The sequence below is a fragment of the Pyxicephalus adspersus genome, chromosome 3, assembly GCF_032062135.1.
Source record: "Pyxicephalus adspersus chromosome 3, UCB_Pads_2.0, whole genome shotgun sequence".
NCBI classification, from domain to species: domain Eukaryota; kingdom Metazoa; phylum Chordata; class Amphibia; order Anura; family Pyxicephalidae; genus Pyxicephalus; species Pyxicephalus adspersus.
Window position 1 is genome coordinate 151,815,496 of NC_092860.1, and position 12,381 is coordinate 151,827,876.

General features: G+C 40.0%; 1 protein-coding gene across 2 annotated transcripts in view; it reads left to right on the forward strand.

Moving 5' to 3' along the window:
• VAX2 (ventral anterior homeobox 2) overlaps window positions 1-10,208 on the forward strand; it is a 51,907-nt gene extending 41,699 nt beyond the window's left edge. For both annotated transcript variants that reach the window (XM_072406688.1, XM_072406689.1), the window contains exon 3: window positions 5,376-10,208. In XM_072406688.1, coding sequence (XP_072262789.1) covers window positions 5,376-5,840 — 465 coding nt within the window. In that variant the 3' untranslated portion in view covers window positions 5,841-10,208. The remainder of the gene's footprint in view (window positions 1-5,375) is intronic.
• The last annotated feature ends 2,173 nt before the right edge of the window (window positions 10,209-12,381 follow it).

Below are 12,381 nucleotides of genomic sequence, written 5' to 3' on the forward strand. Positions count from 1 at the left end.
ATTGGATAGGTTCTAGTCTCAGTGATGTCACTGGTCTCTAGTGAATGGATAGGCTCCAGTCTTTGTGATGTCACTAGTCTATGGTGAATGGATAGGCTCCAATCTCCGTGATGTCACTAATCTATGGTGAATGGATAAGCTTCGATCTTCGTGATGTCACTGGTCTATAGTGAATGGATAGGCTCCAATCTCTGTGATGTCACTGGTATCAAGGTATTGGATAGGTTCTAGTCTCTGTGATGTCACGTGTCTATAGATATCCTGAATTAATAGCCTGCAATACCAGTGTTGTCACCATTTATTAATGTCTATCAGTATCATTGATGTCAGTAAATGGATATGCTCTATATTCTGTGATGACCCTAGCTCTATGGAGAGTATCTAGCAGATCATACATATACAGTACCTTCACTGTAAACTTTGTAAAATATTTGGTCAGTCTTGTAACTGGATTTTACTTTAAATATATTATAATATACTGTTTATTGAGTAGGTTTACAGTAAGTCATTAAGCAGATATTGTTTTTGGCCTGAGTGGAGCTCAGTTGTAAATTTTTCTTTGTCTTCCTGCGGCTGGTTTGGGGGACCACACTGTGTTTTTCGATCTCTAGCCGAGAGTTAGATAATGGTCCATTTTATTGTATAAATCGCTCAGTGGGTACAGTGTACATGTTGTATGTTCCTATTGATTTGCTATTACAGTGAGCTATGGGTTGTCAGGCTCCCACATCATCCGGACTCTGCTTGACTTTACATCAGTTCCCGCATACAAAACCTTGTATCGTGATTTGGGACCCCTCATATTAGGTGACTGGTTATCATATTCAGTTTGTATCATTTCATCTTATTATAACACTATATTGGTTTCTATTTTGGATGTTTTGGAGAGTTTTGTGGTTTATATATAAATATTGCATATATTGATTTAATAAAGCTCTCCAAGGCTGGCGAGTATACACTTTCACCATTGAAGCTGGGTGATCCAGCAAACCTGGAATGGATCTTGTCCAGGATTCAAAATGTTTGCTAGCAAGCAGCTAATGATTTAAAAAAATTGTAAAAGTGTATTCTCTCCAGCCCTGGGGAGCTTTAATAAATCAGGCCCAATATGTGTATATTGGTATCATGTGATTACCATAAAATGTTGAACCAGAGCCCCAGGCAAAGACGGTAAAATGCATTTTTAGGTTGCAATAATTGGAACTCAATGTTTTTTCTTTCTATGAAGTTGTTATAATCCTAATTTTCAGATAATTCTATTTTCGGAACCTATGATTATTCTATCCCTTCTTTATGCTTAAACTTTTAATACCTGCATAATATAAATGTGAGTTTTTTTATGCCGTAAATTAGGGCAAATGATGGGTTGTGAGGTTGTGATGCCGATGATCCGTCCTAGCGGTGGAGAGGCTACAATTGCCGGCCTTAGAGAATGAATGGAAGTGGTACTGAGCAGTTCAGCTGCCAAATATTGAAACAATGGTTCATTAGAAATTAGCGCAACAGTTGGGGGTAGCTGGGCGGCTGGCAGGGTGCAAATCACAATAAACTGCCAAGGAATACCTGTGTCCAGTATGAATGCAGTTTAAGGCAGAGCTGTACAGCAGGTATGTACAGGTGGCTACACCTTTGGCCACATACCAAATTCACTGCCTACAAGCCTTGGGACACTAATATGTAAATAGCTACTTGTATTTTTATGTTGTTGCAGAAATCTCCTACATCTAATTTTTTAAAAGGAAGGGGGCAATATAGAGGAGCAGCAGATGGAGAAGGAAAAGTAATATTTCGGGAATAGAATTTCTATACCAGCTTTTCTCGACCTATTTACAATGGGGGAACCCTTCAGGTCTTTAGGGAACCCCTTCTATAATTAATATATCCAGAACTCACACTGTATTAGCATGGTGGTTATTGAGAAGAATGCCTCTTACTTTGCTTGTCACCCTTACAGATAGCCAAAAAGATTTATTGGGTTTGGAAAAAAATGTGTAGGCATTTCTACGTTCAAAGATTGAGGCAGCCATACAGTGGAGACCAATGGCATCTCTGAGAATGGAACCTATTTGTTAGAGATTGGTGACATTTTGTGGAAAAATGCACACACTTTACTACATAGCAGAGAACGCAGCCTATCGATTCCATAAGGAAAAGTGACATTATTGATAATATAGATCAGCTGATCACTGGTGACATGTAATGTAGCTTATTGATTGACATGAGGTAAGTGAAATTATTGTGAAATTTCTACGGGCAGGGTATATTATTAGTTCACTTTTAGGGCTCTCAAAAGCACATTGTTCCCTGATTTACTATGCAAATATCGACTTCTAAAAAGTCATGGCCCAAACATCCTCCTTTCATCTTCCACATATCAGTTCCTCGTATATTGGGATGGTAGGTGGAGGTGGGGTGTCCCTGTGTTTCACTATTAACAACTCCCTATAAATTCAAAGAGCCTGCTGGAAAGCTTTCAGGTACAACACAGAACATCCAGAAATTTGTCCTTTTAGTTTATGTTGCCTGCAGATATTTGAAATGCTATTCTTTTTTCTCAGTACACTTTATTTAAATCCTCACTCATGTAATGTGTGAAACATAAAACTGTCAGAACCATGGTTGGTGAACTGATCTAACCCCAGGATAAGATAGTTGCAGAAAGGATGGGGTATTCGTAGTGTCATACTTCTCAGGTGGTGTTCAGGGAAAGGTGGAAGGTTTACTGATAGTGTACAATCCAGAATGAACGCCATATTGCATATTAAACTAGGGTCTTTTCTGTGCAACTGAACATTTAAGTTTTTGGTCTTCAATGTGTATTCTCCTAATGTGGTCAGAGACAACTTCTTTCCAAGCAGAGATGAAAAATAAACCCTTAGGGGGGTTCAACGTTTATCAGTCATACTTTATTTAGAGCAAACAAACCCGTGTTGATGAGCATACTCGATATAGTACAACTTCTGACATCACAAAAGGTCCGCACATAATATACATGGAATGCAATTCTACACAAAGCTGTCAGAGACTGCAGACACAGCTCGGGATAGTCAGAAACTATTGGGGACATGGGTCAGGTTATTGGAATGGTTGGAGACTGGGGACATTTAGAAGACAGTCATAGACTGCAGTCTGGTAAAGATGATTGCTATTACGGCCCCTTAACAAGTCATCACTTCCACATTTCTGCTCCCTATGGCCCTCTTAATATTACCTTGTGCCATGTTGATATTTCTCCCACCAAGATCTATTACACAAGATATGAAAAGACAAGATGGACAGCACTGAAAAAAAAAGAATAGTAAATACTAAACCAAACTAAACAGAATCCATCATGTTTTACTGGCCTGAGCATGCACCAACCGACCGCTGTCTATAGGGGGCTTGGGGGCCACACAGTAAGTGCAAATAGGCATCAGGGTAGCATGCAGTAGAACGTATGTCTCCACTGTGAAGAGTTCTTCTATTTTAAAAATAGCAATAGGTGTCCTGAGGATTCTGACCAAGGTTAAGGATTTAGCAACAGGCCAATGTAGGCAACTTAAGTACAGCCCAAGATAAAATGGTACCAATACAGCAGGCAGAGACTTAAGTAGACCAGGTCAGCTACTTGTGATCAGTGAAGGAGGAGCAACCAGGAAAAGTAATGAAGGAATTAGCCAAAGTCAATACAGGAGCAGATAATCAGACAAGGTAGAAATCAAAAAGTTGGGAACAAGCTAGGTCGAAATCAGGAGTCAGAATCGGATGAAGAATTGCTAGAATGGGGGGTACAGCCGAACATATTCTTCTTGATAACTTAAAGGTTTACTTCTCAGACAGAAGGCCTGATTCCTGATCCTGAGCACCACTCCGCCAACTTTCAGCAAATAAAGCACCAAGAGTTCAGGAAAGGTGGAGAATTATCCATAGAGGCCATTTCTTTATTCTAGTGTGCTTCCCGCCTAATTGCCACAGTACATCCATTTTGTGACAGGCAGTAGTAGATGAAGAAGAAGGTGATGGTAATGTAATGAGCCCGCTGCTGGAGTCTCTATATGCATCCTTTCTGAATATACTTTCTGATAGCAATCCAGCACCTGCAGTAACTGAGGTCTCATTGACACTCACACAAGGGTGGAAGTGGCCAAAGGGATGGGGTGCCAGGAAAGATGGAAATTTAGAGAACTTATCTGGAGTAATTGCAAATCTCTAGTAAGTTAAAATTGGTTCCACCTTCGACCCTATCATGAGCCTATTTTGTTTCTCTAGTGGCATGGACATCCTACTTCTTCAAGGAGGGAGTGGGGCCAAGATGTTCTTCAGCTTACCTACCAATTTTTTGACATATGGTGTTGACCAATAATAGCCTCTATCAATCAAAAATTCTCATTGATCTGTTAAAGTTTTTGCAGTTGTATTGTAAATGGAATCAGCTTTGTTTTTTTAATTGCCCGCTAGGCTACTTGCCTAGTAGCAAAATGAACAAACTGTATATATAAAAGAATATTTTTTATATAGTCCAGAAAACCATCATTCTGATTGAAATGACAATTCCTTTGTATTGTGTTCTGGCACTCCCCATTATCATATATTGCAGGCTTCTATTGTACATCCAACACTGTTAGACATGTTAGTCAGGGTAGCTCAGGGGGAGTAGAGAGCTATTCTTCCTGTCCTTCCCCCTCCTTCTCCATTCTCTTTTCAGAGCAGGAAGAAGGTGAAAAGGGAAGTAGGGAAACTTTTCTATGCTCCCTCGAGAAACTCCATTTCACAGGCGGCTCTTTCGACAATGCACGCTGTGCGCCCATACAAACCGCCATCAATGGCAGCCTGGGACAGGCAAGCTAATTAACCACTCTATAAAAGAGTTGGCGCGGCAGAAGATAGAATAGGATTTGTGTGGCCGTAGGACTAAAAATCTTTCCCCAAAATCATGGGTTTGTTTTAATTTAAAGGAACAATTGCTTATTTTACCACCATTTAAAAAAATAAAAGACAGCCAGTTCTTACTATGGGCATTTGCTGCTTTTTCAAAACGCACATGCGTTTCCATTCATGTTGCCATGTGTTCATTTGAATGAGCCCAATGGACTACATGGCATGGAAATGCAGCGCATGCTGTGTTTTTGAAGGCACAGCAGCACTGTATTATCGGCATTGTATGGTTCAGGTTTCCTTTTTGTTATTCCCAGTAAAGGATCCCAAGCTTAGGTTTATGTTACTGTGGGGTGGGTGGTTTGAAACGGGAATGTCGTAGACACAAAAAGCTCCAATACATCCCCCCGTCCCTATCCTATCCTGGATAGCTGCCATGAAGTAAAGACATGTCAGTAGTTCTTAGTCGTCAGATAAATATATGGAAAATGTTATTAATGAGCTCTCTTTCTTCTCCTCAGGTCAAAGTCTGGTTCCAGAATAGAAGAACCAAGCAGAAGAAGGACCAGAGCAGGGACTCTGAGAAACGTTCTTCTTCCACCTCTGAATCTTTTGCAACTTGCAATATTTTACGGTTACTGGAGCAAGGTAGACTTTTGTCCGTCCCGGCGCCACCCAATTTACTCTCTCCTAGTCAAAACCCAATGGGCTCCCCATCAGCCAATGGGTCCAGCTTGGGTACCACAGGAAGCACATCACCGGGAATAAGCAGTAGCCCTCCAGGTGCCGGAGCCTTCACCCTCCAAGTCCCATCCTTAGCTTCTTCAACTTCTCCGAGGCTACCAGCTCCACTGTGTTTCCCCGGTCCTCTACTTGGAGGCCTTCATGAAATACCAACCGGATATGGACTGGGAAGCTCGGCGTTCGAGCCTTACACCCGCCTGGAGAGAAAAGACAGTGTCACCAGCAAAAAGCCAAGTTCATAAGAGTTGTTGTTGACCCCAAAAACTGGTGTCAAAGTCCACTTCATTTGCTTCCTGTCTACACACCTAATGACTGGTCTTGCAAGTCAAAAAAAAAAAAAAAAATATCAAGAGACTTTACCAACCAAACTTGTCTAGTCATGTGTGTGTGCGTGTGCTTGTTTTCACAGTGATGACAAAATTTCCGAAACAGGAAGTACGGAACATTACGATGATCATGGAGGACACCAGCACACATGCCTGTAGCCAATGTTAAATGATGTGAAATAATTTGTTAATTAATAACAGACCAGCTTGTAAGTGTCATACTCAGTGGCCCAGGTCAGTGTAAGGTTCCTGTGGACCACTGGTGGCCATGATTTGCTAGAAGATTGTATAATTGGTCGGTGTAGGTGGCAGGGAAGAGGACAAATGGTAAACTCAGACATTTAAAGAGCTCACAGCTGTACGATGATAGGTCAAAGGTACAAAGTATGTCAGGTGTGTATAAGGTCAAATTTGACCTAGTGTCCCTAAAACTGGTCTTTATATGGAAAATGTTCCTTCTGGACAGAACTTTCAATGATATGACATTGGTGTAAAGAAAAATCCAAGTGAGCCCTCATGGCCACTCTACAAAGTGTCCATCGCTGTGTTTCGGGGTTTAAGGGAGTTGCAACTGTATCAGGATCAATCCCAAGTCCTCAATAAAACAAAGTCAAATTTGGTTTAGACAAACATGTTGATTTCTTCATATTCATACTCTGCAGATACGAATGAAGGCTATACCGTTACACTTGCCGATAGTGAACAGTAAGTTGGAAGTATGTCATTGGTGTTATCAGAAACATTGTAACCCTGGTACCCTCAGGTCCATGCAGTGCCCCTGGCAAATATTTGAAGAAAGATAAAAATTTTGGGGCAGATGTTACGGGAGATCCCTATCTTTTTACCTCAATCTTGGCCTAGCTTACAATAAACCGGGGTCACCTGGACAAACAGATTTACAGAAACCAGTAGCTAACTAGAGCACCATGCTAACCATCCACAAAGCAATAGGATTGTTCAAAATAACAAGTGGTGCTTCATTAGAATCTTATCTTCAAATATTGATTAAATAACCTCTCAATGAATAAATGGCCAGTATATTGACCAAACAAATGAATCCAATTCAACTGAATATAAACAATTACATTTTTTTTCCTTTTTTTTCATTTCGGATAAATATAATTAAAGGATGGATAAATCCATGACCTATCTGTTATCATAATAGGATATATTTTTAAAACAGTGAATCTGATATTCACCAAAAGTCCCACGCAGGTAAATCTTTCTGGTGCATGTGGTGGTGATTCAGTCAGCACCATTGAATGTTTAGTGAAAGTAATAGGAGCATATAAATATACCCCCATATGTATACCAGCATCACAGCTTTAATATTGTCTTTAAAGTTCTAATACAAAAATCAAATTTGAACATGTAAATTGGGAGGGGTTTAAATTAGCTGTAACCAATCAATCTGCAGCTGTTTGAACCTTGGGGGTGGAGCTACTGTTACCTAATTTTAAAGCATCAGAGCACCATTCTGCTAAAATTCATATTTCTTCTCATTTAAATGTCTTTCAATAATTCTACTTCCTATTCAAAACTATTTAAATGATACTTTAAAAAATCACATTAAATTTCCTGAATGTAATATCCTATTTAAAATCTAATAATGTCTGCAATAAATCGAACTATCGTCAGTCATGGCCATTTCTGCCCATATAAAGTCCTTGGTACATTTTTATAGTATGGACAAAAGGCTGAAAATCTTAATGTGGACCTATAACAATTTATCTGACATATATCACCATTTCACACAATATTAAATACATTGAGGATGAAGCTTTTCCATCAGATTTCCAACAGATCTACCAATGAATTGAAATCAGATTTTGATTCCTAATTTTTAAGTAATGGGAATAGAGCTTTGATTTCTTCACATTCAATGTCCTTTAAGCTGAACTCCAGGCAATATAAACAATGTATTATATATATACAATATAATACATACTGTATATTGGTAATGTTTCACCCACCTTCAGATTTGTTTTTTTTAGTCATGGGACCCCTTGCTCCCATATATTTAAAAATATTGTAATTTTCATTTTTTTTAAATATTTATATATATACTTATATAAGTAAAAAATCCTTCCCCACTGCCATAATTCTCGCCTAAAGATTGATGGGTAATCCCACAGTCTAACCCAGGAGGCTGCAAAACTCTACACAGAACATTGGTGGAAACTCCTGATTCCATTCTGCGCATGTGCAAGATTGGACAACATTTACATTTGTGGAACAAGCCCCATTTTATCGTATGTTGCGCATGCACACCCTAAGATCTATCCTTCTTAGGATGCTGCAGGATTCCACTTAAGAGGTTGGGGAAAGCTCCTGATTCCATTCTGCCCATGTGCGAGAGTGGACAACATTTACATGTGTGAAACAACCGCCGATAATGTCCTGCTTTATCTCGCGCATGCGCTCAAGATCTAGCCTATCAAGCCTAGAATGCTGCAGGGTTCCACTTAAGATGTTGGTGGAAGCTGCTGATTCGACTCTGCATATATTGGAGAATGGACAACATTTAGACATGTGGAACACCCTCAGATACTGCCCTGTGTAATTTGCGCATGCACAGAACAAGAGCATCCTGAGTACAATCCCACAGCCTCCTGTCATTCTATTGCTATATATATATATATATATATATATATGATATATACATAGGATAAAAAAAAACACAAAAAAATTAAACAATTTTTTAACAAATTTAATTTTTTGCGATAGGTTTGCTTGAATTATTTTGCCATCTACAAATAATATAACCAGGTCATGGACCTCCAAGCAGTTTACAAAAAAGAAGACGTGAATCTGATATTTACCAAATGTTGTCTGGTGGACCATCTTCCAGGTCCATGTGTTTTCAGTGGTAGTGATTGGTTCTCCACCACAGAATATTTGGTAAATGTCAGATTCACTGATTCATTACCAGACCCCATATATAAAGTAATCTATTAATGTATTATATTTGCATGGAGTTCAGCGATGAGACAGCAGAGAATGTGATTTTTGGTGTTTTATGGGTATGGTTGAGGCTTCCATTGTACTCCAGAGTCCACACAACCCATCCAATGTTCATGATGAAATGTTGGTACCTATCAACTTAACCACCTTGACCTCCTGGCCAGGCCATCATTTTGTCCAGTTCTGGTTCCTCGAAATTTCAGAGCTTGATCATATCGATGGCAAAGTCCCTCGGTGATGGCCTTGGTTCCTAGCCATGGTGGCCTTGGCCAAACATGGCTGTTCTTGTCTTTGTAATGCCAAGCGTTGATGGTTATTGGTAAGCACAGCCATGCATCCACATAGATCCACCAGGATGGACTTTCCAAAAACATCCAACTTCTCCAACAACATTGTCCACCCACAAATGCAAGGAGTACAACTATGGGGTTAAAGTGCCCTGAGTTGTAGCACTTTTTCAAGTCCAAGATTGAAGTCCTCTGTGTTGGCCCTTGTGGATACTTAGTTGATGTTCTCTGGAGGTTCCTGGTGGGCGGGATCATTATATAAGGCATTGGCCTGAACAACAGCAGGTGAGCAGCCATGTCTAGTTTTCGACCAGCCAAGTCACTTTCCCACCTGATCCCACTAAAAACCCACCATCAATGGACCTAATACTTGAGGTCAACCCAACCCAACCAGCTTTTTCTCATCCTTCCAGGCCCATTTTCTACAGAAATAGGAACAAGCGTGGGGTGGGTATTGGCGGGGTATTGTCTTCTCTTAACTCACATACTGGCCAACACGATAGTCCTCCCGTGTCAAGGTAGAACCTTTTTGTGACCTCTACAAACCCTGATCTAATCACCTCACCCATTCAAATGTAACACATATCTGCAGAAGTTCTACCAAAACTCTTCAAAAAGTTCACAAAAAGTGCACAAAGAGAGCAACCGGCTTATATAATTGGTATGGTTTTGGTTAACGTTGCTGAATTTTATCTCTGCCCTGCAGTTCTAAAAATTTCAGGCTCACCACCAATCAGCAGCTAACTTGTCACCACCCCCGAGGAGCACTCTGATTGATTCGGAAATAGATAACCCATGAATCTTGGTGACCCGGGACACCACACCAACCTGATCTGGCACAACGCTGTCTTCTGACCGCTGGTTGATGATGACACAAAGAAAACTAAGTTGTTGTAACTGTCCTGTGACTGGTCCTGATTTTTGTCCTATTTGATGTCATTTTGCAGGACAAGTGATATTGTACTTGGTGCTCGCTACTGAAGGTGTTTTGACTAACTTCTTTTTTTTTTTTCTTCATTCTCACAAAATAAAATTTGTCTGCTTTCAGTAATTCTCATTGGTTGAGTCTGTCATTAATGCAAACAGGAGGTCCAATCGATGTTGATTACAAAGGAGCATCATGGGAAATGGGCAGTGTGGTCATGAAAGGTGATTTCAGATAAAATAGGCCAATGTAGGATGGTGAGAAGCAAAACCCATCCCGATATTTGTCACCACCAAATGAAATTTTGTTTTTCACTTTTTTGATTTCCCCATCACTTTTTATTTCGGAGACAATGGTCAGCAGGACAAATCGTAAGGAGCAATCTTCATGGTGGGGGACTCCAATAAAACCTGACATTTACATACATTATCAATACTCCTCGTAGTATTTTAGGTCTCCAGCACCTGGAATCAGATTGGACCATTTGTTGTAAGGTTTTGGATTTTTATTTCAGTTTTGGATGAAGTTTGGAAAGATTAAAACTTTTATGGATGTCCAAGATAGTTTGTTTTTCACTTTCAGAGATTCATTGAACTTCCTGTTGTGTGTCTGAAACAGGAAGTGATAGGAAATGTCCCCCAATGGGTACACACACTGGAAAAATAACCTGCCAGAGGGTTTATTACTTTCCTACCCTATTCAAATAAAATGCCTATATATACCCTTTAGTATTTCCTTCACCCCTTTCCCCTGGCAACTAAAATATCACCTATATTGCAGTCTATGAATATGATGGCTGCAATTTCTTGCTTTTTCCTGGTGATCCTGCCAGAGTCACACTCCTAAACTCACAGTATAGAAAAAAGTTGTCACACTTGGTAGGACTACAGCACCCCTCCCCCTCAGTAGGAGTTCATAAAAGAAAGCTGTTTGGAGTGTTTGGTGCACAGGAAGTTACAAGCTTTTGCTTTCTGGCAGGATCAACAAGTATTTTTAGTCTTTTCTGGAAAAATGGCACCTAAAAATCATATTACATTTTTATGAACCTTTTTAGTTATTTTCCCCCATGCAGCTACATTTGTTGTATATTGAAGCCATTTATTCTGAATGCTTTCAATCCTTGTAAATATGTGACAACCCTGCAGAGGATTCAGGTGACCCCCTCCCTCCCGGCTCTGCAGAACAGGTTCAGCCACTTTATAAAAGTTTGTAAAATAAATGGCTGCAATGTGACGTCCAATCACAAACCATCCAATCCGCCCCCCTTCTTTTTTGTGTGTTGTCACCACAAACATTGTGATCCGATCGGTGAAAACAGCTTTCTCTGCTTTCCCTTCCACCACAGGAATGCAGAAACTTACTCCAGGGAGACAATCGCCAATAATCTTTATATTGTGACTGTCATTTATTAAAATAAAATAATCTGCAGCTTTTATTAAAGTAATCCTGGGTGATCCTGCCATGAAAGTCAATGTTTAGGCACTTCCTGTAATAAGGTGACAACGCTCAATCCCTGCCTACACATTGTATTCTTGTGTGGTCACTCAATCACATGATCTGGCAATGGGGACATTAATTTGACATACACATTGGCAGGCATGGTGTATTGTTGTCACCATTGTGAGAACTACAGGAAGTGGCCGTGAGGAGGCAGCAGGAGATCAGCATAGAACAAAGGATGAAAACGTATTAAATACAAAAAATATGAACACACAGAACTATATGTCATTCAGCCTATTTACATCACGTGTATCTATATCCTTACAATGACATTCTGTTTGCTGCTAATAAATGAATTTTGCAAATTTAAGCTCTATAAGTGAAAGGAATATCTGATCCTGACAGAAATCTTATGAACTAATAACGTCCTGTGCTGCACTACTATCATCCCATCTCTCTTGCGGACTACAAAATATCATCCTTCCAAAGAATCTGTAGTCCTAACACACTTTCTATTCTGGGTGACAACGCTGACACATTGAGTGATAGACACATTGAGTGACTGTTGTCACCCTAGAACAGGAAGTGAGGTAATGGCAGGACCACCAAAAAAACTGATAAGCCAATTAGGTCCCAGAATCTGTTCGCTGAAATACTAGACAGATGTCATATCTCACTGCAGTGTCACAGCGCCATTCCATGCCAGTGCAGATTTTATGTGAGTTCTAAACTTGTGCTCCCCAAAATTTTTTTGCCCCATGAATGAAGGTTTCATGCAAGAAAAATATACCACGGCTATGCCGGCCAATCACATAGGCTCCGACTCCTCTACTACCATTTC